The sequence below is a fragment of the Glycine max genome, chromosome 18 (assembly GCF_000004515.6).
Source record: "Glycine max cultivar Williams 82 chromosome 18, Glycine_max_v4.0, whole genome shotgun sequence".
In the NCBI taxonomy this organism is placed as follows: domain Eukaryota; kingdom Viridiplantae; phylum Streptophyta; class Magnoliopsida; order Fabales; family Fabaceae; genus Glycine; species Glycine max.
Window position 1 is genome coordinate 44,981,562 of NC_038254.2, and position 25,978 is coordinate 45,007,539.

Below are 25,978 nucleotides of genomic sequence, written 5' to 3' on the forward strand. Positions count from 1 at the left end.
GCAGAATAATAGTAAGGTGTTTGAGGTTGCGCCTAGTTTTGTTTGGAATTTACGAACTGACAATTAGCTTGTATTAGTTATCTTTAAGGTTTTTAATTTCTTCTTTTTTTGTAATTAAAAAAAAAAGTGTCAATAAGTCAGATTTGAGGATAACGAGAACGTTTTACACTCTTGGAGTTACACCCCATTTAAACTTATGTGAATGAATTGGATTGAAAAGTTGTGATAAAATGTGATAGAAGGAAAGATAAGATAAAAATAAATGAAAATGTGAACAAAGAGCATGAAATATTAGTAGTTCAATCGTTAAAGCTATATATACATATATTAAAAAAAAATATGTACGTGCATGCATGAACCCATGCAAATATAATTAAAAAATTTAATCATTTATCAATTATGCTGAATAGGTGTGTGTTTTTCTGGACGTAACTAAAAAATATTATTTTCATCCTTATCAAAATTATTCTTGAAGTAATTAGTTCCTCTTTGTATGTATAAATAAAGTCGTATTTAATTGACTTTTTTTAGGTAAAAACAAAAGAAACCATTCAAGTCAAGGGGTTCTCCATGAAATTCCCATTAAAGGTATCAATCAGAAAGAAGTACTCATTACGATCTCCTCGCATCCTGCATCGACTCATGCAGCAGACTTGACTAGCTAGGGTTAATTCATAGGGAAGTTGGAGTTCACACACATTATAATTTAGGGAGCTTGTCATTAAGTGTGTGTACCTAACTCATGCATACAGAAGAAACAAAAATTGCGTTGCTAGGTCCAATGAGTCTTGTTGGGATAATATTCTCCTTGTGAATATAAAAAAGAAAAAGCATAATATCAGCCAATTTTTTAAATAGATTGATTCTGGAGTAGGTGGCAAAACTTTGGAGGGATTTAGAAGAGACTTAGGAAAAGAAAAAAGGTGACAGAGAATGCAAGCAAATGGTTTTATGCGTTAAGGGATACTAATTAACTGCAACAAATCTGATGAAGATGACAATAATATTATAAAGTAAAAGGGAATCAATGTTGGGATGTATCTGACTTAATGTGGCTTTGAAACGCTCAAACATGGTGTTTTATATATGGGTGACTTTAGTGATCTGTCAGTGAGGTACTGAATATAGGAACACGGGCTCGCAATATTCCATGCAGTTCTTAGTAGGATCCTTCACCCCTTAAACGCCACATGCATGCACTAGTCTCAATACTCAAACTCGAAATTTTACACTGATTATATGATAAATTCCTTTATGCTCCATGTTTCTTCCCCTAGGAAATCTATCCACCTTAGGATATAGAAGTAAGGGACCCATATAATCAATAGAAACATGCATCAATGGTAAATATGTTCATGCATGGAAAGCTTTTTCCAGCAACATATACAAGAAAATTCCCATAAATAACATATCAATATCTTTCAAAATTTCAAAACAACCATTGACATGAAATCTCGAAGTTGAGACTTCAATTTCAACTCCAGTTTTCCGCAAGCAAAATGAAGAGTGAAGATATTTGGACATGCATTATATACAAACACCTCATCAATATCTTTCATTTTTTTATCTCTCTTTTTTTGTCATACTATATTATCAATCTTATCCATTATTTATTTCTTCTCTCTTCCTATCTCTCTCAAGATGTATATACAACCAAAGGTTGTCCAAGAATCATTTTTCCAAAATGAACTATTAAACTAAACTGCTAGACCATTTTAAGTTCTGTACCAGATTTAGAAAACCTGTTTGCATAAGTTCTGTCAATTAAAATGTGAATAGAACTCATCTTTATGACTGGATTTGTAGCACAAGAAAGATTTTCTATATGGCATTAATACAAAGAAACAAAATTAAACTATAGGGTGCAATATAAGCTCGTTATCTAGTCATAAAATTTCTCATATGATATGCTATACATCGCACTAGAATATATGTTGTACAATTTACATGTATCCTAAATAAATGTCTTGAAACGTTCCTACTAAAAAAGATAGAACCGTAGTATATCTTATATATGCTTTTTATTAAATGATCCTAGTAAAATCGATTGAGACATTAATTATAATTGCACTCCATGATGAGCTATAGGTTGTCTGTGATTGGCATATATTGGTATTATCACACATCCAATCAAACGTGAAAATCTTCCTTGCATGGTATCGAAAGAAATAAACAAGGAACAAGAGGAAAACCATAAGAGTAAAATTATATTTATAAACAATATCGGTGCTTCGTATCTGTTACTACTTACTATACCTTGGACCTATAACCAAGCCTTAGCTCCAGATCTAGTTCTTCTATGGAACTAGGGCTAAATTCATACATCTGTGACTGCATATGATGCCTATCAGCTGAGCATGATTTGGGGAAGAATGGAATGGATGAAGCATCTGCTTTCCCCTTCTTGAAACTTGTATATTTCTCCTTAGTCTCAAACTTCACAGGTGGGTGAGGTTGATTCATAAACAGGTTTAAGATCACAGCCACATCAGTTTTAGCATCATCTCTCTCAGTACTCCTACACCCAGAATCCAATCCCTTCAACATTTTCTCAACACCAGCTTCAGGATCGAGCCTACGTGAACAAAATCTGAAGTCTTCAGTTAAATTTGACATGGATTTGGAAGGAAGATCAGGAGAAGACTCAAGACATCCTTTGTAAAGTGGAATCTGGGGTTTCTCTCTTCCTCTCTTGTTGATTGATGAGGCTAAAAACTTGGAAGGTGAAGCAGGAGCATGAGAATAAGGATCAGAATTAGGGCTAGTGTTAGGAGCCAATCCATCAAGAGAAGATGGGTATAAGTAACCCAAAGAAGTAAAAGAAATCTGAACTGAACTCTGCTGTTGAGTGGTTTTCTCAAGACCATCACTGAGGATTTCATTCTGATCAGGGCTATATGGCTGCTTCAGTCTTGCTCTATCTCTTCTATGAACATTCATATGGCCACCTAAAGCCTGTGCTGACCTAAATTCCTTTCTGCAAAACCTACAAGAATATGATCGTGGTGGCCATATGCAACCAGACCAAGCTGCATCTTTTGCAAAGGCTTGTTCTTCCCATGAGTAGTCATCATAGGAGGAGGGGTAATTAGTAGGTGAATCAATACTAGAGTTAATAGAGTATTTTCTCTTAGTCTTGATCCAACAATGACCCTCCTCCATTATGAGAGTATGCCCACCTTGAATCAGGAAAAGGAAATGAATTAGAGAAGGAAATTGTGGGGTTTTGGATGGGAATTGAAAGCTACATGAGTCTAATATGGAAGGAGCATGAGATAGATGTCTTAGAGAAGAGAGTGTGTGAGGAAGGGGAAGTGGTTGGTACTCTACCTTGAATGTCTCGTAGTATAGTCTTTTTTTATTGTATGGTATTTTGTGGTTGGCTTCCACCATAGTCAATAAGGCATTAGTATGAATACTCCAAGTTCCCGTTTTTCCTGCATTTTCTTTAAGAAAGGAAGAAATGCAGCAACAACTTAGAAAATTATTCATGTGGGACCTTAAATTTCTTACACAAGATGTGAGGTGGAGATAGTGTAGTACTGACTCAAATGAAGAAATATGACTAAAATATCCTCTATTGAGAGATCCATCGAACGTGCTGTTCGGAATCACTACTAAAAAAATTAGTTTTTACGACACACTAACCACATCGGTCCTCCTAAACCGATGTGGTATAATAAGCGGTGGCAATTTCGTAATTATAAAGTTAGAAAATGAAGACGATGATATACAAATCCGTCTTTGAATTGCAGAAACATTACTTCAACAACATTGCTTTGGTGAACACCATCGTGGTTGGCGCGACATTATAGTCACGTGACTTGAACAACACTATGGTGACCTCAAAAGACTAAGTTGTGCACCTTAGCTACGTTAAGACTCGAACAAGAGTCAATTGACCCCTTTATCACTCAGTTCGCATCGTCACTCAACTTTCCCTTCCTCAGTCATCGTCACTCCTTCGTCATCTTCTATCAGCTCACCCCGACTTACGGTGGTCATCGTGACTCAGGTCACCCCTTCTGCGGCGGTGCACCCCTAGCCTCTCATGACTCAGGTCACCTCTTTCCGTGTTTGCCCAAACTAAACCCTTGTTTTGTTGTAAGCTTTCTTTTTTGTCCCTCTTTGACATTTGTAGCTATTTTCCCTTTTCATTCTTTTATTGAAAATAGACAAACAAGCAAACAACTATTTTTTGTGATTTTGAAGAAATTATTAAAATTTGATGTTCATGAAGTTGGTTTTTTTTTATTCGAATTGTTTTGGAGTCAAATTCGGGTCTGTTTTCTGCTCAACCCTCCAATAATTTTGCATTTCTTTGTTATTTTTAGGCAAGCAGGAGAAATGAAGTGATGCAAAGGAAATGTATATGGTAAATTAAATTTTTATGGAACTGCTTTTCTGCTGAAGATAGACCTTGACAAGCAAATAGTATCTCGATATTACACTCCCCTGTGTATTTGGAATAATCTAGATTCTTCTAAGTGTTCTGATTTTCGAAACTATCTTATACTTTTGGTCATAGTGGCATTGGGGCATGCTATCTCCTTGAATGATGTATGGGCTTGTATTTAGTAGTATTTCTGAACAATGCTGAACCTGTGTGAAATTGTAGGAAGAATACTTTATCCTTTTATCAAAGTATTTGGTAGTATTTAGTAGTATTTTCTACCCATGCTGAACCTCTTGGTCATACTCTTGATTTTTTTTATCAAAGTATGAACATTATAGTTTAGTGTTTAGTAGTATTTCAGAACCTAGTTACAATTGTGTGATAAAAATTTGAGGAACATGCAATTGATATATACATAAACGATAAGTATAAGTATATAAGACAATTTCACACAGGGATATGTGCAATCTCACATAATTATAAGTATATAAACAATATGAAAACAATTATGAACATGCAAGAAGAGTAGTTAAGGTCCCCATCTTTGGTTAATTCATGTGGTTTGGTAGGCCGAACTTACTCTTGGTAGAGATCTTCTAGTGTTGTATCATTCATTTAAATTCTTCTAACTTCTTTAGTAATTGGAAGAAAAAAAATATAACTATTATCAGGATTTTTATCAAAGTATGGACAAGAATTTCACCAAAAACAATCAAATAAATACATCATTAAAAACTGTTATTTCTAAGAGAATAATGTTTATTTGGTTCTTAATTATTGTAATTTGATTTAACTTGTTTGAGCTTTGAAGAGGAACATTGAGCTGTAAAAGTCATCTAGTGTGTATGGTATTTAAATTTAATTCACATTTAATATTTTTCAAAGATAAGAGCTAAGGTAAAGTGGTTCCCAAATTATAAAGTGCTTTACGAAAATTCTCAAGGAGAGGTTCAGCATTGTGCATTATTGAAGGTAGAATATCTACCCATGATTACGCTTCTATACAAAATAGGAAATATATGTAACATCTTAGGTAAATAGTTTGCATAGGTTAGGTTTGAAGTGATCTATGATCTGAAAGGAAAATGCATAAGTAGAGTTCTATATTTGTTATAGTCTTGTGCAGTATATATTAGTTTAATGTTGCTTTGAATCGAATTCTTAAATTCTGAGATAAGAAATTATTTCCTATTATTTACATTCTTTACTAAATTTTGGAGATGAAAATCTGCTTTCAAAAGCTTGCAGTAGCTTGTCTGTTGGCCCTAGGTCTACTTTTTGATTTGTATATTATTCATGATGGTAGAGAAAACAATACATGATTGATGTTGCCATGTTGGCCAACAATTACATATCCAATTAGGGGGATTAAATACACTATGTCTCTCAAACGAAGCACTACCACAACATCCAATGAAGTTATATTTATTGGGTTTATTTCATAATTTGGTTTTGTTTTTTTAGAGAATGAAATTGAAGTCATTCTTAACTTTTTATAAATTAGATTAATGTCACTTACAATAAATGTCATACAACTTAGATCAATCACAGACACAAGGGCCTTTTAACATATCTCATGATATTCCTTATAGTCGTACCACTCATATAATATAAACAACTTACCATGAGTTGGAGTAAAACACCTGAATGCCATACAATTGAAACGAAGGATATGCATACTTCATAAATCAATTATTCCTTTCTACTATCCCATGATTTGGATTGGAACATAGAGTTGGAAAAGTGTTGTTGTCTCACTCATGTCTTTTGTTTTGATGTATGGACAGCAAAAAAAAATCATGGATTGGTTGATTTATTTCATCATACCTTCTAATACAATGCATATGCATCTATGGTACCGTAAGACTCAGTTGAATGTCTTTGTTAGTGTTGTACAGCTTCTTTTTGTTGGCTGACAAGTTTTTATATTTTCCTCTTACATGTGATGTTGTACTGGTTATGTTGTGCTAATCAAATTTCACTCTTAACTGCATTTGTTTGGTCATCGATTGCTTAGACAAAAGTTTTGTAGCCTACTTGTTGATTTTAGTTTTTTCATTTAATTTTCCTGATAAATAATATGCAACAATATATGCTTATTTTAGTTTTTTCATTTTATTTTGGGGCTATTAGCAAACTTTGGTAACCTACTTCTTGGCAATGGGAGTGATTCTTAATTCTCTCTCTCTCTCTCTCTCTCTCTCTCTCTCTATATATATATATATATATATATATATATATATATATATATTAGTTCTCCCACATAGTTATCTTCACATAATCATCATTGAAATTACAGTGCTGATTTAGGCCTTACGGGCTTCCCAGCCAATGATTTGCACTATAGCTTTCTTCCTCAATTCACTCTAGTGTTCTACATCTCAATCACAGAGTATTCGAAGGTTCCACTTCTCTATTGAATGTTCTGCAGATATTGATCATTTGTCAATAATAATAGACATTAATTTGGGTGTTAACTTTTAGATAAAATTTCTTGGTCAGGATGCTCACAATATTGTTGTAGTTGTAGCTGTATCTGTTTGTTCTCCTCGAGACCCTTTGGTTGGTATTTTCATTTTAATGTGATAAGAAATGTAGTTAGCTAAATTTTGAAATTGATTTGTGTGTCTCAACATCCAAAACTTGTATGTCCATACATGTGTCTGTGATGCTCTAATAAAGGAGCATATGATCTGCCTCCATATCATCCTTTCTATGCACTATTACAAAATATAGATTTAACATCGCACGATTAACATTGATATTTCAAAAAACTGATGTTAAGAAAAGCACGATGGCATTTTTCTAAGTAAGTCGAGTTAGTTAACATCGATTTTGTCAAAATCGATGTTAACATAATATAGTTAACATCGGTTTTTTAAAAACCGATGTTAACATCAACTAGTTAACATCGGTTATTGAAAAACTGATGTTAACATCAACTGGTTAACATCGGTCTTTTAAAAAACCGATGTTAACCAGTTGATGTTAACATCGGTTTTCTTTATTATAGATAAATTAAAACCCAAAAGGTTCTTTCCCCCCGCGCGCTCAGTCTCAAAAACAAAAGCATCTTTCTCCCTCACCGCGAAGACCTGTAACTGTCGTCTCCTCCTCACCATCGTCGTCGTCGGGGTTCGTGATCGCTCGGGTCCGTTGGAGTCCGACTTCAGCATTCAACACCAACACCAACACTGCACTTTCAGCATTTTAGGAACAGGAACCCCTATAGTTTCATAGTTTCTCAGTCAGGTAATTCCTTCTCTGTAATTTCTTGAAATGAGCTTTGTTATGTTAAACCCTATATGGCTATTTTTCATCACCCCCGTACTCCAAAGTTGGTACAATGTTTATTTAACCCTATATGGATGTTTGTTGTCAAGGGTCACTTCAAATGGGTGTAACTTTTGATAGAAATGTCCGTTTGAGGCCCATAATATGTCAAAACGTTCGAAATTGAAGGAGGAATCCCCAGGCAAAAGGGCTTTTGATCAACTCATTTTTCCAAAAAAAACGCCTCTAAGTAGCTCAAAATTAGGATTTAAGATTCAACCACCGATTTTTCCAAAAGTTTCAAGTTTTGTTATTCTATAATAACCCAGTTTGGTCAATTTGCCCTGTATATCTCTTTGGGTATGTTGATGACATTATAATTACTGACAGTACTATTCCTTTAATTCAGCAAATTACCTCTCAGTTGAACTCAAAATTCTCTGCAGCATAGCTTAGGGAAATTTTTTTGGCTAAACAGCTTATCGTACATTATATTCCTACCATTGACCAATGGGCATATGCTTTGACTAAACCCCTGTCTCCTACTAGGTTCAGTTTTTTGAGGACCAAACTCAAAGTGATTGAGTTTGTTTCAAAGACTCAACTGCACACTCACTTAATTATGATAGTTACCAAGTTAACCATAGACATTAAATCAGAAAGTTAACCATAGACATTAAGTTGTATATGCCAAGTTCTAATATTTATTTTCTCTTCTTTGGCTTTTGGTTGCTTCTCTGCGGCAGATTTAGTTGCAAGGCGTAGGGAGTACCTCTACCTTGGTGGTTTGCTTTCTTTTGGGTTGTCCATTCATCAATTGCACTCTTCAAGTTTGAGGTAACTAGCAATGTTGTTTTATTCTTTTAGTGTGACTGATAAGCTATATTATTAGTAGAAACATCATGTATTAGATATATTCTATTATGGATAATAAGCAAGTAAACCCTAATGTTGAATGATCCCTTTGTCCAAATGACTACATAAATCAATATGAATTAGAATAATATACTACTGACATAGTACATAAACAAGTCATATCAGAGATCTGAGCAAGTATACGAGCAGGGAATTCTGATATGTATGGATTCCTCGAGCCACAGTCCATTCAGAGATCTGGACAATCGCAATTTGAATCGGAAAGTTACATCAAGAGTTGGATGCAGAGTTCAAAACACGATGTTTACCTTGGAGCCTACCTGAATGGGTAAGTCAAACACAACAACTGAATTTAAATAATCTATACTACTACAATAACCAATATTTGCCTCCACTGCAACAGACACTGGCAAATGGTTGTCATTTTGCCTAAGGAAAACCTAGTTGTCTGGTTTGGTTCTTTACATAATAGGCTAGACAACTACCTTAAGGGAATAATTAACAGGTCAGTATTGTTTTCAATACATTTGCATTAGCATAACTCAAAAACATCAATATTTTAATGTTCCTCGTATTCAACAATACTTTGAAAGGACTTTATGATACTCCACAACCTAAATCCAAGGCTGCTACTAGGTGGATTGTTGTAAAGGTACGTGATTTAAATAAAACTTCTACTTATATATACTGCTTATGTGTGTGCACACTAATTATAGTTAACATTTAATTAATATCCAAATTTCATTATGTATTTAGTATAATAGACAAAAAGGAAGCACTAAGTGCGGCTATTATGTCATGCACTGGATGTCCACGATAATCTCAGGAACTTTCAGGAATAATTGGGAAACGGCCGTAATTGTTTATTTCAAACAAAGTTGATTTTCTTATCATTGTTATTACATTATTAATTTATCTTTTATTTGATCATGCAGTATTTTAATGATGTTAGACCATTGGAAGCAGGGAGATTCAAGGCGTTTCGCATCCAGTGGGCACAGTATCATCTAAAAGTTAGAAATCAAACATAGGATGTTAGGGAACTATGTAACTTTTGGTTACTTAATTAATTTACCGTACTTTGCATTACATTTTTTACAATTGTTGTTTCACTTTAACATTGAATAACCTTTGTTGATAGTTATTCATAGTTATCAATTGATTTTTTTACAATTAATAGTTTACTAGCTATTTTTATGCTAAAACCTATTTGAAAGCAGAATCCAAATCATATATGTTGTGTGGTCTGATTTTAAATTTATAGGTTAAATTTTGGTTTTTTTTTGTAAAAATAAAGAGAGTATTTAAAAAAAATTCCTGAAAATAACATCAGTTATTTGTAGAAAACCGATGTTAACGTACATTAACATCGGTTTTTCCAAAAAAACTGATGTTAACTATCAACATTAACACATATGTTAACATCGATTTTTTCAAAAAATCAATGTTAACTATCAACATTAACACATACGTTAACATCGGTTTTCTACAGAAAACCGATGTTAAGTTACATTAACATCGGTTTTTCCAAAAAACCGATATTAACTGTCAACATTAATACATTTTTTTGGGCGTAATTGTTATTATCAACGTCGGTTATTTAAATAACCGATGTTGTAAATTTAACGTTAACATCGGTTTTTTAAAACCGATGTTAATGATAATACATTCAACATCAGCATTTTCAACATCGGTTAAAAACCGATGTTGAAAGTCATAAATAACCGATGTAGAAAGCATATTTTCTAATAGTGATGAATTTAGGCATAATAGGAAATTGGTTGAGAAAGAATCTAAAGTAAACATTAATTTGATGACATAATCCTTCTACTTAACCACTTACTTCTCATTTGAATTAAAACGTCCAAAGCCTTCTGAAATTGATCTCCATCACCTATTAGCTGTCTCTTAGAATGTTTAAACTCCATTTTCCCAATAATCTGCTAAAGTTAAACAATGCAAATGCACAGATCGGGGAAACGACTACAGCAGCTATAAAATTGAAAACAAAGTTGCAAGTAACCATAATTCAAGCCTGTAAAACTTTGCTTTGGCCACGAGGCCAAGTGAAGTAAATGCCATGAGAAGTAAATAAAACACAAATCCTTTCAAGCCTACAAATCCCAAAATACCAACAACAACTCCACCAATTATAGATAAAAATGTTCGGCTGCAAAAGAGACAAAGAAATTAAGATTCAATTGTAAGCCTTAGACAACATTATACAGGAGTTTGTTTTCATCCCCCCACCCCCACTCCCACCCTTTTTTCTCCTTTCAGTAAGAGTGATTAACATCTAATACCATGGACTCAGATGACTATTTGAAGAAGATAGAATCAAACAATTTCATCCATACAAAAACTACCAAAAAAAACTTTTGTTCCATGGTCCAAATATAATGTTTCAAGCTATATTTATATAATAAAAATTAAAAAATAGTATTAATAACCAGCAGGCAAACCAAACCTGTAATATATAATTTTCATGTTTCTTTGCATGTTCTTAGCATTAAAAGTCAACAACTCATTCACACCATTGCTAGATTTCTTCTCTAATGAAGCCAAATCAGAATGTATAGCCATAGAAGGCTTACTTTCAAAGACGGTGCTTACGTAAGCACCGTCTTTGAAAGTAAGCCTTCTAAGATGGTGCTTACCTCAGCACCGTCTTAGAATACAAACTTTCAAAGACGGTGCTAACTTTCAAAGACGGTGTTTTTGGACCCGTTGTTGAAAGTTTTAAGTTTCGACGACATGAGATTCTACAACGGTTCAAAACCGTCATATCCTATATTTGATCGTCTTAGAAAAGCTTTTTTATAGTAGTGAATTCTTTGCCCAATAGGGTATATGGGGTCTTCATGATATGTCCAGTTATAGTATTGTTATTGTTTGATGGGAAAATAATTTTTATAATTTATCAAAATACCATTTAAGACCTTTTAGTAGCAAGGTTTTGAGTGATATCAAAATATCGAACAAATCTAATATGATCAATTACAAAATTTTCGTAATTTCTATTTGTTTATTTTATTTCTTTTTTAATTATTTATTATTTTATCATTAAAATGTTTTAATTACCATTTTTTAAATTTCTTTATTGTTTTGTTGCACCTTCCCTAGTCTATAAATACCACCTTTTAGACTCAGTTTACATAGAAAATCACTTCATTTCTCTTCTCCATGAGTTCTCTCTTCTCTTTATTTGACTTTTGATATTCATTCCTTCGGGAAGAACCTCTTAAATCATGGGGATTTAACACTAAGCGAATAATTCATTAACTTATTTGGTCCCTATAATTTCACAATTCTTACCTTTTTTTATCCCTATAGTTTGAAAGTGGTTTTTTTAGTTCCTATAGTTTACATTTTAATTCTCTTTTAGTCCCTACAGTTTTGAAAGTGGTTTTTTAGTCCTTATAATTTGTATTTTAATTCTCTTTTAGTCCTTATAGTTTAAAAGTGGTCTTTTTAGTTCCTATACTTTATATTTTAATTTCATTTTAGTCCTTACCTTCAAAATATGAGTAATATTATCAATTACAATTAACTACAAAAATATTAGCAAGCAATTGGTAACTAATTTATTGTAAAATAATTTGTAATAAAAATAATTTATAATTTATAATTAATTTATAACTAATTATTTTTATATTCTTTTATAATAAGGACTAAAAGGTAATTATAATACAAATTACAGGGACTAAAAATATCACTTTTAAATTATAGGGACTAAAACAGAATTTCCTATAGTTTACATTTTAATTCTCTTTTAGTCCCTACAGTTTTGAAAGTGGTTTTTTAGTCCTTAAAATATAAATTATAGAAACTAAAAATATCACTTTCATATTATAAAGACTAAAAAATAAATTAAGAATCCTTGAACCGGACAAACCAACTTATTAATTTAATCATCATTAAAAATTAGTATGTTTAAGACACGTCTCAGGTCATTCTATGTCCATCCATGCGTCACATCCATTATTGAAAAAAGTGGCACCCACACAATGTATAAAGGAGATCTTATGAAGAATTGTAACTAATTCAAGTCCAATAGAAATGAACAACTATGTGTATGATTACTTGTATTGAGAAATTTCTCATGAGTGAGATATTTATTATTCGTTATAACTTTTTAGTTGAATACATATGTTTGTAGGATGGTACTTTTAACAGGGTTTAAGTTTCTACTTGATATGTAATCTTGTTTGTGATATTTAACATGTTTATTTAAATCCCATTTTTTTCATGTATTTTATTATTTCCTTTGTAGTGTTTTCATCTATTTATTTGTGTTTCATCTTAAAATTTTGTATTTTGATGGTTTGGAATCTTCATTATACCATACATATATTTCTGTGGCTGATAAAAAAAAAGTTACAATACGGAATATTTTTTCACTATAACTAATTGTCCTTTTGTCTACTTATAATTTAAAATTTTCAAATTTGTATACAATGTGATTTATCTGAAATTAAAAGGTTCTCATTGCGGAAAACACACGCAAGTTTCTTCATTAAAAAATAATTGATTAATTACCAAATCACGACAATTTATATAATTAAATTTTTTTAGCAGAGAAATAATAATATAATTCAATCTGTTTGCTTCCTGCGGCAGTTAAGACCAATATTTGCGTTACCTTATTCTATTCAGTAAGTATTGGACGAATTAGAAAAGACGCACACCTGCTACACTGCATATATTATATTTTTGTTTTGCAGGTAATTACACCCATTATGCTTATCCTTTACGTACAACGACATAGGTCTTTCTATTTCATTAAGATATTTCCTCCAAATTGTCCTATGCTAGCTTAGTTTGTCGCTTAAAATGTCTTCATTCTCTCTACATGAGTCATTTTTTATCCTCGCTCCATTATTTTATTTTTTTTACTTGCACTCCATTAAATATTAAGGGAGGGAAATATATAACCAAGTATAATTCACAATATTTATCACTTAAGAATTGGTTTCATTAGAAACCACATAATGGCAATGATTGTGATTTGACACTGGATGACCTACTAGAAATAGTAAGATTTGATTTAAATCGCCCAACTCCTCTTTATTTTATTGTTGATTACATTTATTCGTTTTATTTTTGGTTTGTCCCTATTTTTAAGATTAAAATATAATTTTGCTTCTCCATCTTTCTATTAATTTTTTTTATTTTATCTTAATATAATATTTATTTTGATTCTTTATCTTTAAATTTTAAATTTGTGTTATTAACTTCCAAGATTGTGAATGACCTTACAAATCCTCATTGTCCTGTTGTGGAGATGTCTACACGTTCAAAAGTTAGTTGCTTGAGTTGGAATAAATATGCTAAGAACCAAATGTATATCTAGCAGTGATTATGAAGGAATTGTGACTATTTGGGATATATATATATATATATATATATATATATATATATATATATATATATATATATATATATATATTATAGTTTTTAGAAGATTTTGGAGTATTATGTCATATATCCTAATTTTATGCAATCATATGGTCATATGTCTGTTAATATAATTAATTTGTTAAATTGATTACCATTAATAATATTGTTTTATTAAATAAAATAGTAAATTAGAAGCTGTTAAGAATGGGTTGGTATTGTAACACATTAAATAACAAACCTCTTTACTACCGTTTGAAAAACAAAATGCATGTATAATTATAAATTTGAGAATTCCTTACGAGTGTGTTTGGATGGAGAAATTTAAAATTTTGAGAAATTTTAAATTTTAAGAATATTAAATACTTCAATTAAAGTTCTTTTATTTTCAAAATTTTGTGTTTGAATAAAAAAAATTAAAATTATGAGGATAAAAAAAAGATATGGTTGGTGTGCTAGTTATACGTGTTTTTCTATGCTCACATATAATATTTTAGGAACTTAGACGATGTTTCTTGAAGAAGAATAGTGTAAGAAAAGAATTTTAATTTCTCACCTTTTAGAAGAAAATTAAAATTCCAAAATTTTAGTTGTTTAAAATTCTGCTTTAAAATTTTAAAATTTTAAATTCTTCATAAAAAAAACATCCAAACAATGAATTCTAAAATACCGAAATTTCTTTGATAAATTACTTTCCTTCGTTAAAATTCTCTATCTAAACACGAAATCCATGTGACACTTCAAGATAAGCTTCCAAGCTTTGGAGTACACGTGTCATATGAAAAGAGGTTCAGATAATATGTATTAATACGTGGTGTTTTGTATATATTAGGTTTGACTCCAAATCATAATTATATTTATTATAATGATTATATTTTTGGTAATCAAATTTTCTCAATTAATATGTTTTAAATAGCTACAGATTGTTGAGGTCATTTAAATTTTGAATATTAATTTTTTATTGGATTTTCAATAAAGGTTATCGTTGCACAAAAATAAAATCCGTAAATATATTGTTTCTATTTTGAATAAATATTTCTGTAAAATATAAATTATACGAGAGTAAGAATTTTATTTATATAAAATTATTTGAAATTAGATAGTTAAATTAGTTAATGTGATTTTAAATTTAAAATGGACCATTACTTTCAACCTAAATATCAAATGTCCATTGAAATTATTTAAATATTAAAATAATAATTTATTTTAATATTATTTATTTATTTATTATTCATGTTGTTAATTCAAAATGATTTACTAGAATTTTTGTATGGATTAAAATTTAGAATGAACCTATAATTTAGAATTGATAATCAATTTGAGATAAATATACAATTTTATTTTATTCTTTTTAAATTGAATTTAAACAAATTTTCCCTTTCTAATTTTCTAAAGTAAATAATTGAAAGAAATTGATAGCAAGAGAAATCAAATGTAATTATTATTATCATAAATTTAAAACGATTTAAGTTTAAATTAACGAATAAATAATAATTAAAGAAACAAATAAATTAAATGATAAAAAAAGGATTAATTCAAATATGTATTGAAAATGTGAAATTAATTTTATATTAATAATTAATTCAATTAATTTAAATACTTAAATTAATTTTATATTTATAAATGAAGAATTAAAAAAGAAGAATTTCATTTAATATTTTTTTTTATAAGTTGACAAGTATAAATTTTAAATTAATTTATAATTATAATTTCTATAAATTAATGTATTGTGAAATTAATTTTTACTAAACGCACTAATATATATGGACAAACAGTAATTAATGTTCATAGTATTAAAGTTATACATAATATATTTTTTTATTCATAATTTTTTGTTTTTCTATTCTGTATATATAGTCACTCTAAAGTCACTACACTGAGGGAACCTTTTTAGAATTACACTCTTTTATATGACTTGAAAAGTTACTCTAAAGTCACCCGAAAATATGACTTGAGAATTCACTCTAATAGCCAACCAAAAATAAGATTTGAAAAGTCACTCTAATAGCCAACCGAAAAATATGACTTGAAAAGTCACTCTAATAATCAACCGAAAATTTAGTGCGATAGAAAGAAAGAGGGAAAAGTTTGTCGGAAATGCATCGGCCGAAATATGGGAGGGAGAAAGAAAAGTTGAAGAAATGCTTCTACACTGGGACAAGAAAAAATGAAGAAAGGGACTCTCTATATATATGGAGTGAAACACTATTCAAGTGTTTACTCTGAGCAATGTGGGACTTGAAGTTTTTTTTTTCCTTTTCTTTTTCAAACTTTCACCCATTGTCTCATTTGTTCTAACAATCCCCCACTTGAAATTTGAAAAAAAATATTTTCGAGGATTTCATAAAATTGTGCATAAACAAAGGTGTCATACAACTTGAACCTTTGCATAGTGAGTAAGATTCAGATTTTACTAGAGTGACTCGAAGTCTTGAACTCTATCTCCAACATCAAACCACACAACCTTTTCATCGGTGTATTCTATAAAGCCTGTGCATTAAAGGTCATGCACGTCTATCTCGGTATAGTAAACGCTCTAGAAATTTTTGTCCAAAATTTCATATGAAGCGGCCCCCACTTCCACATTCACATAGGTGAGCCTATCAAGAGTACTCCTATAGCCTAGGTACTCCACTTAACATAGAGTATAGATCTCATTAAGAATTAAGAATTTTTTTCATAACTCATCATCTTGTTACTTCAGGAATCATGCTACTTTCACTTATAACAGCATGTTCATCTTATATCACTTTATAACTTGTTATTACCCATTGAACCTAGTTCTTGGGATCTCCAGTCATTTAGGTCGGGTTACCATCATGAATGATCATCGCAGTAAGGGCAATAGTCCCATTCTTTTAGAAGTGTTATGGACTTTCTCTCTAGCTAATCCTTTCGTCAAAGGATCTGCTAAATTATCATCAGTGCGTACGTGATTCACTCTAACAGCTCTTGTTGAGAGTAATTCTCTAACAGTGTTGTGCTTACGACGTATCTATCGTTTCTTATCATTGTAATAGTGGTTCTCAATTTTTGCAATAGCCGCGGTACTATCGCAATGGATCAACACAGCTGGTATCGGTCTTTCCCATAAAGAAATCTTTGCATGTAAGCTTCTCAGCCAACTTGCTTCCTCACTAGCAGTTGCTAGTGCTATCATCTCAGATTCCATAGTGGACTGAGCTAAGATAGTCTGTTTCTTTGACTTCCAAGAAACAGTCCCACCAGCTATGCTAAATATATAGCCGCTGGTTGCTTTGGAATCATCTGAAAGAGTGTTCCAATCTGCATCGCTGTATCCTTCAAGTACAACGAGAAACCTTTTATAATGTAATCCAAGGTTTATGGTTCTTGTAAGGTACCTCATTACCCTTTCAATAGCGTGCCAATGCTCCATACTAGGTCTGCTGGTAAACTTGCATAATAATCCCACAACATAGGCTATGTCGGGTCTAGTATAATCAGTGGCATACCTAAGGCTGCCAATGATACTTGCGTACTCAGTTTGTCGTATACCTTCACCGATGTTCTTAAACAATTTTACACTTGGATCATATGGTGTACTAGCAGGTTTACAGTCAAAGTAGTCATATTTCTTTAAGATCTTCTCAATGTAGTGAGATTGATTCAGATAAATTCCCTCTTTTGACCTGGTAATCTTAATACCAAGGATTACACTTGCTTCTCCGAGGTCTTTCATATCAAAGTTGTTACACAACAATGATTTCACATCATTCACTACATGAATATTTGAACCAAATATGAGAATGTCATCGACATATACACATATGATAATACAAATATTATTTACAGATTTGTAGTAAATGCATTTGTCACTTTCATTCACCTTAAACCCATTCGAGACTATTAAGTTATCAAACTTTTCATGCCACTGCTTAGGTGCTTGTTTTAGACCATACAAAAATTTATCTAACTTGCAGACTTTATCTTCTTGTCCATGAATCACAAACTCTTCAGGTTGCTCCATATAGATTTCCTCTTCCAATTCACCATTTAAAAAAAACAGTTTTAACATCCATTTGGTGTATCACTAGACTGTGAATAGCAGCAAGAGATATTAGCACCCGAATAGATGTTATTCTAGTGACTGGTGAAAAGGTGTCGAAGAAATCCACATTCTCTCTTTGCCTAAAACCCTTGGCTACAAGGCGAGCCTTGTATTTATCCACAGTACCATCAGGTTTTAGTTTCTTTTTCAAGATCCATTTACAACCAATTGGTTTGCAACCAGGAGGCAAGTCTACTAAATGCCAGGTCTTGTTAGATTCTAAAGAATCCATCTCATCATTAATGGCTTATTGCCACAAGTCAGCATCCAAAGAAGACAAAGCTTCTTGGAGGTTTGATGGATCCTCCTCTAATGTATAGGCCATATAATCGGGCCCATAGTCTTTAGCAATTCTTGCTCTCTTACCACTTCGAGACTCTATTTCTGGTTCTGGTTGTGCAATATTTTCACTACTAACAGCAGGAAGATGACTGGATGAAGTACCCCCACTATTCCTTAATTTAAAAGGAGATTTATTTTCATAAAAATCAGCATCATTTGACTCTATGATCACTTTTGCGTTTAAGTAATAAAACCTATATGCTTTGCTATTAATAGCATAATCAATGAACACACATTCATAGACTCTACTTGCGAGTTTAATCCTCTTGGGGTCTGGGATCCTTACATAGGCCAGACATCCCCAAGTTCTCAAATAGGACAAATTTGGTTGTCTTTTCTTTAATATCTCATAGGGAGATGTCTTGCTTTTTTATTTGGGGATTCTATTTAGCACATAACAAGCAATTAATAAAATTTCGCCCCACCAAAAAGATGTTGCACTTGAACTCAACATAGTAGCTACAACTAATTTTGTAAAAGTTCTGTTCTTTCTTCCAACTTTACTGTTCATCTCAGGTGAATATAGAGAAGTCGTCTCATGTATGATTCCATGCAAATTATAAAACTCATTAAACAAACTAGAATCATACTCTGTGCCTCTATCACTTCGAAGTTTCGTAATTTTCTTATTGAATTGATTTTCAATTTCTGTTACATATAACTTAAACATGTAAGCGCTTCACTTTTATTTTTCATAAGATATACATATGTATAATCAGAGCAGTCATCAATAAAAGTGATAAAATATCGTTTTCCATTTCTGGTCAACGTTCCATCAAATTCACATTTATCAGAATGTATTAAATCCAATGGCTCATATTCTTTAACTACTAATTTATGTGATTTCTTAGTTATTTTAGATTGACTGCAAAAAACACATTTTTCAAAGTGATTTGAAGATAGCTTTGGAATAAAACCTAAGTTACTCATGTTAGATATGCAACGACTATTTATATGACAAAGTCTAGAATGCTAGATATTAAAATCACACAGCAAGTAAGCAGAAGGAGAAACTTTATTAATATCAAGATTCAATTTGAACATGCCAGCAGTGGCGTACCCTTTCCCTACAAATACCTCATTCTTGGTCAAAGTAAATAAATCTGCACCTATGGTCTGAGTAAACCCAGCCTTGTTTAAAAGAAAACCAGAAACCAGATTCTTTCTCATCTCTGGAGTATGCATCACATCTTTGAGGATCAAAGTCTTTCCAGAGGTAAACTTCAGTTCAACATCTCCAGTTCCAACAACAGTAGTGGTGTGGGAATCACCGAGCAACACTTTCTTATTTTCAACATTCGTGTATGTTTTAAACATAGCACGATCATAGCAAACATGGCGGGAGGCGCCAGTGTCTACCCACCATCCATCTGATCCTCCAATCATATTGATCTCAGTTATCATAGCTATGTATGGCTCTTGAGTCATGTTAGCCTGGGGAGCACCTGTCATTGAAGGATTTCTGCATTTACGTGCCATATGTCCTGGTTTGCCACAATTGTAGCAGAGGAATGGTTCACCATGATTATTCTTGGTAGGTGGATGTTGTCTAGCATGTTGGACCCTTGGGAGGTTCTTGTTGTGGTTGGAGGTATTGTTCACATTGCGGTTCTGATTCTTAAAGTTTTTGTTGTAGGCTTCAGAACTGCACCTATGTTCTTCCTTTTAGTGTTGTTGTGAGACACAACCAACACTTCATCTTTCTGATCTTATCTGCGTGCCTCTTCCTCAATGCGCAGACGTGTGATCAGAGACTCCAAAGAGAATTCTTTGGTCTTGTGTCAGAGAAGGTTTTTGAAATCCCTCCAGCCAGGAGGCAGCTTGTCTATGATGATAGCAACCTGAAATTGCTCATCCAAAGCCATACCCTCTGATATGATATCATGAGCAATCTTCTGTATCTCATGGGATTGAGACTCTACTGATTTATCATCAGTCATTTGATACTTGAGGAAGCAGCTAACAACATACTTTTTAGTCCCAGCTTCTTCAGTATCATACTTCTTTTCCAGAGCCAGCCAAACTAATTTGGCAGACTTATATGGGCTATAATAATCATAGAGATCATCAGCTAACCCATTCAGAATGAAATTCTTGCATAGGTAATCATTTTCATTCCAGAGAGCTAATTCCATAGTCATTTTATCCTTCACTTCCTTCTCAGCATCTTCAGGTACCACTGGAATATCAGTGTTCAAAACATAGACAACTTTCCTCATAGTTAAAGAAAACATCATCTTTTGTTGCCAATGTTTGAAATGATACCCTTCAAACCTAAAAGGTTTGTTGAGGTCATTGTTGTTCGAGCCAGTAATATCTACGGTAGCCATGGCAGAACCGAAACACATAGATATTACTAGCTGAACGAAAAAATTACTGGCTGAGTCGCGGACAATGTTGCTTTCTTTAAGACGTTTCGTGGCACTGCCAAAAATTGTGCAAACAGACTATCAACCACGAAGTCCCCAGGATAAAACAGCCCAGATCACTGTATAAGATTCCCATTACACTGAGAGAACTTTTCTAGAATTACACCCTCTTGTATGACTTGAAAAATCATTCTAAAGCCACCCGAAAATATGACTTGAAAAGTCACTCTAACAGCCAACCGAAAATATGACTTGAAAAGTTACTCTAACAGCCAACCGAAAAATATGACTTGAAAAGTCACTCTAATAGCCAACCGAAAATTTAGTGCGATAGAAAGAAAGAGGGGGAAGTTTGCCGGAAATGCATCGACTGAAATATGGGAGGGAGAAAGAAAAGTTGAGAAAATACTTCTTAACTGGGACAAAAAAAAATGAAGAAAGAGACTCTATATATATAGAGAATGAAACACTATTCTAGTATTTACTCTGAGGATGTGGGAATTGAAATTTTTTTTTTCTTTTTCAAACTTTCACCCCTTGTCTCATTTGTTCTAATACTAATGTCATTTTGTTTTGAAGCATACTAATGTCATTTTTAGAATAACAAGGGATATTGCTGCTCTATTCTGCAATCCACTAATGAAGAAATTGTTTCATCTCTTCGTCTAGAATAATCGTTCCGTTATCATTACTTTTTTATTATTCCGTTCTGAATTTCTTTCTCATTCTAAACTTATTAATTTGTATTGTAATCTTATATTTTGGGTTTATTTCCATAGTTCAAATTCTCTTGAAGTGAACAAATTTGGTGTTTCCATCAGAGGAAGAATTGTTTTGTATTCTCTGTATCGAGAGGTAATACATATTTTGTTTGGGTGTCGATGTTACATTATTGAGTGTTATTGATTTGTTTTGTCATCCTATTTTCTTTGACTAATTTTGATCTGTAAATCTTTATTGCTTTGACATAGGGAACAAAATCGTCAACGACAGGGAGCGAATTGAATTCAAAAATACAAAAATATTCAAATTCATGGAGCTTATTCACTAACGAATGTGGTTGTGTAGAGGGACACGGATAGTATGTTCTTAATATTTCATTTAGAATGTTCTATTTGGTTGTAGAGGATTGGATTAGAATATTTAGTATGTCTTATTTTAACTAATTTTTATCTAAATATTTAATATAATTTTAATTTTTATAATTTTAGAATGTTTGTAATTACATTTTTACACTAATTATTATCTGAATTTAATTTCTATTTTATTTTCTTATATAAGTTCTATTTGGTTTATACTTTACTTTGGAAATATGATGAATTATTGTTTTTTTTAAGAGATTATGAATTATTTTATACTTTACAATGATTGTTATTAAATATGTGTGCAAAATTATTTGATTAAGTTTTTTGCTATACTAAAATTTAGGACAATAAAATGACGTTATTTTTATCATGAGGTTTTTACTATATTAAAATATGTTTTTTACTCGTGATCAAATTAATATTAATGAATTATTTTAAACTAACTTAATGTTAATTAATTTGAATTATATTATGTAGAAAAAATATTTTAAATTAAGACATATTATTGTTAATTGATTAATTGAAATAATTTATTTAGAATAATAAAATCATATTAATTAAAGGTTTTGTTTAGAAAATAATTCCATATATAATGTTAAAATCGGATTGAAAAATGGGCAATAATTTAATTGAAACTTCAAGGACTAAAATAAATGTCATTTCAAATTATTACAATAAATAAAAGGTCAATTAAAGTATTTCCAAATTAAATCTACTATAGTTTGACAATATATAAACCATAGTACCTGTTAGTAACTAAATAGATCAATATAGGTTTTTTTTTTTCCTCCGACCTTCATTTTACTTTTTTTTTTCTTAAACAAAGACATACAACATTTTTTCTGTATCTTTTTTTTTTAAATAAAAAGAAAAAAGAAAAATCATACTGATTTTCTTACTGCCTTTCTTCTCCATCTCTTCCATTAAAAAATGACATTTTTTTATACTACTGATCAGATTATTTGAAATTAAAAAAATTGTTTATTTAAATTAACAAATTGTTTGGTTTTTAAAATAAAAAGAGTAGCTTTAATTAATAAATTGACAGGTTTTTAAAATTCCAATAGATTGGCAGTTTTTTCTTCACAACAATAAATTGGAAGTTTTAAATTTCAGTAAATGGTTCATTTTTTTCGTTACCATAAAAATGGCTATAGATAAGATTTTAAACTACGAAATACCAATTGACATTTCGGTAGACATTAAGATTCTGGAAATTGAATTAATAAAAAATGAAACTAGCAAGAAAGTTGCAAAGTCAATTTGTTTATTGTGTTAAACTTTACATATACAACTCCTTTTCATTTTGTTGTATTTTTAGTTCAGATCAACAAATAATGAGTGGATATATTTTTTTTAAGAAAATCTAATTAAAAAGAAGATATAATTTTTTTAAAAAAAAATCATATTTTTAAGACTTCACATGATGATGGAAACGTCTTGAAATAATCAAGGAAATCTGACTCAATTAATTGAGTTAAAACACATAAGTTATTATAAATTTCCTTGAAATTGTTCTTTTATTTTCAGGATAAAAAAACAACTCAACATAAGTTTTGAATCCAATATCATATGTATAAAATTATGGTTGCCACTCAAACCCTTTACAATGGCTGGCATCATTCGAAATATAATTACTCCTACCTAGACCTTTTGGCATCAGATGACCAAATCAAATTAAATTATGATGGTTCCTTGTTATTATACGCAATTATGATGATTCCTTTGACAGTGTATAAAATCTTGAAGCAAATTAAAATCACAAATCAAATATATTATTTTAAATTTAAAAATAAAATAATTAATAAATAATATAATTAAGCTAATTGTCCATAACTATGACATAAATTTTTTTATTTCAATGAAATTAGAAAAAGTTATAAAAATTATTATTAATGTTAATGTAATGTAATTAAAGTAATTATTAAATGTATATGATTAAGATAATTAATGCAATTAACATTCCTAATAAAATATCATTTTTGAAAAATGTATTATTATATTTAAAAACTAATTATTTTTTTAGTTTATTAATAACACAATTATAAATTGTAATTTTTTATGAGTAATATAAATTGTAATTAAATGTGCATCAATTGATCAATCTGATTTCCAATTTTATAATTAATTATTATGAGTATTAAAATTGGTAAATGATGTTTAATGATTTGTATTAGTAAAAAAATTATACTTTTTTTTATTGGAAAAACTTATATTTTTACCGGTGACTCCGCAAGTACATATAAAATATAAAAATACTGATAAAAATATACAATATAAAAAATTTATATTTCAGAGGTATTTAAAGTTTTAATTTATTGATAATGAAAATATAAATTAATATATAAATATCCATTAATTAAAATTTTTAATTTATAATGTTTTAAAAATTAATTTTAATTGAAGAAAGAATCGGTTAAGAATGAATATATATCACACGTTACACTTAATGTTAATAAAAAAAATAGATACTAATTATAAAAATGAAAAATAAAACATATTATTTTAGAATAATCAATTAAATATTTGAATACAATATTTTTATATTTTGATTGAGAGTCTTCAACAAATTAAATATTTTTTTAGGATAATCAATTATAATTTCTTTTTGAAAAAGGTAGTCTATAAAAATTGCACGGGCCAAAGTTACCTGTAATAAATTAAGGTGAGGTTTTAAATTTTATGCAATTCAGTGGGATAATCCGCTTAATTAAATATAATTAGTGTCTAATCAATAATTGTATCACCATTAATAATAATTTGTAATATGTAATAAGATAATTAAATATTCTAAGTATTAAATAAATAAACAATGTTTAATTGTCTATCCTAAAATTTTGATGTGATGACACATTTTTTGGTTGTGAGCCAAAGAATAATTTCTCGTCGTGCGTGATATTCATTGTTCTAAGAAAATTGAACATGAGTTCTCTCGTTAAATACATCATTCTCACATATATAAACACAACAAAACTTTACATGATTGCATGAGATGACACTTTTGTAAATCATTTAATTAAATGTGTCTTAAGTAGACACAATTACCATTTTGTATAACAATTAATAAGTTCTAAAAATTTTAATCAATTTCATTTTGATATTTGTTTTATATGCTATACAATTTACTCATTGATGTCAGTTTATTTGAAAAAAGATCATTTTCAAAAATGAAACAAACTACAAATTGATATTAAACACTTATTGATTAAGATTTATTTTGCAAACTACAAAATAGGTTTGTAATAACTTAAGTGAGAGACAATGGCTAATCATTAATTTTACCTATTTATCAATGTAATTTAAAATTAACACTACTAAAAAAATCTGTTTTTTACAATGCATAAGTCAGTTGTTGAAAAAACGTTGTTGTTTATGGGGCACTGACAATTTTATAAATATTGCCAACATTTTAAAGATGGATTTTGCGAAACAGTCTTTGAATAGTGTAAAATGAAGACGATTTTCACAAAGTTGTCTTTGTTTTATACTATTCAAAGACGGTTTCATGAAAATTATCTTTGAATTTGGACAATTTTAAATTTGAGTGTGCGGTCGTTCCTCTCCTTTCACTTGTTGTCTTTTTGTTCTCTCTCACACACAAAATCATCTTTAGAACTCGAAACAACGCCACATTCACTGTAGGCCCAGCTCATGACGTCAAAGACGGCGAAGCAGTAGCTGGAGAGGAAGAGGGAGCCGGTGCGAAAGTCGGCGGCCACATCGGCAAGCCAGGTGGCAAAGAAGCGAAAGGCGGTGGAAGTTTCATGGTGGTGTGCGCCTCATGTACTATTTCGAGATTCATGTCAAGGATGCCGACGTGCCAGATAGCAATTGGATTCACCTGTGAAACCTTCAAGATGTGAAGACAACCCTAACCCTAATCATATTCCTTTTAATTACTATTAGGTGGGAGGCCAATAGTTGCTGCTATCACGACGATGATGGTATGCTCTACCGTGGACATTGCAAGGGGGAGGCGTTTGGCCCAACCTATACTTCTGAAGATGTAGTTGGTGCCGAAATTAAAAATGGCCAAGTAGTTGGCTCTATTTACAAAGACATGAAAGGCCCCCTTTTTCCAACCATTGTTGTTCACAGTCAAAATGAAGAGTATGTCACTTGTACTGCTATTGCATTCTTATTTGAGTGCCCCCAACAATGTTTTCATTGT

At 30.9% G+C, this 25,978-nt stretch overlaps 2 protein-coding genes across 2 annotated transcripts; both read right to left on the reverse strand.

Annotated features, from left to right (window-relative positions):
* Positions 1 to 2,125: 2,125 nt before the first annotated feature.
* Positions 2,126 to 3,453, reverse strand: LOC100814816 (zinc finger protein 10). The gene is made up of 2 exons (XM_041011866.1): positions 3,331 to 3,453; positions 2,126 to 3,179 (listed from the first exon to the last, which is right to left on the reverse strand). The coding sequence occupies exon 2, from the start codon at positions 3,160 to 3,162 to the stop codon at positions 2,251 to 2,253; it is 912 nt and encodes a 303-aa protein (XP_040867800.1). The 5' UTR covers positions 3,163 to 3,179; positions 3,331 to 3,453; the 3' UTR covers positions 2,126 to 2,250.
* Positions 3,454 to 16,937: 13,484 nt separating this feature from the next.
* Positions 16,938 to 17,642, reverse strand: LOC121173960 (secreted RxLR effector protein 161-like). The gene has a single exon (XM_041011821.1). It carries the CDS (start codon positions 17,640 to 17,642, stop codon positions 16,938 to 16,940), a length of 705 nt encoding a protein of 234 aa, XP_040867755.1.
* Between the last annotated feature and the right edge of the window lie 8,336 nt (positions 17,643 to 25,978).

Excerpts from the sequence above, each read along its gene's own strand:
- LOC100814816 (XM_041011866.1), bottom strand. The coding sequence starts at position 3,162 with ATGGAGGAGGGTCATTGTTGGATCAAGACTAAGAGAAAATACTCTATT.
- LOC121173960 (XM_041011821.1), bottom strand. The coding sequence starts at position 17,642 with ATGAAAGACCTCGGAGAAGCAAGTGTAATCCTTGGTATTAAGATTACC.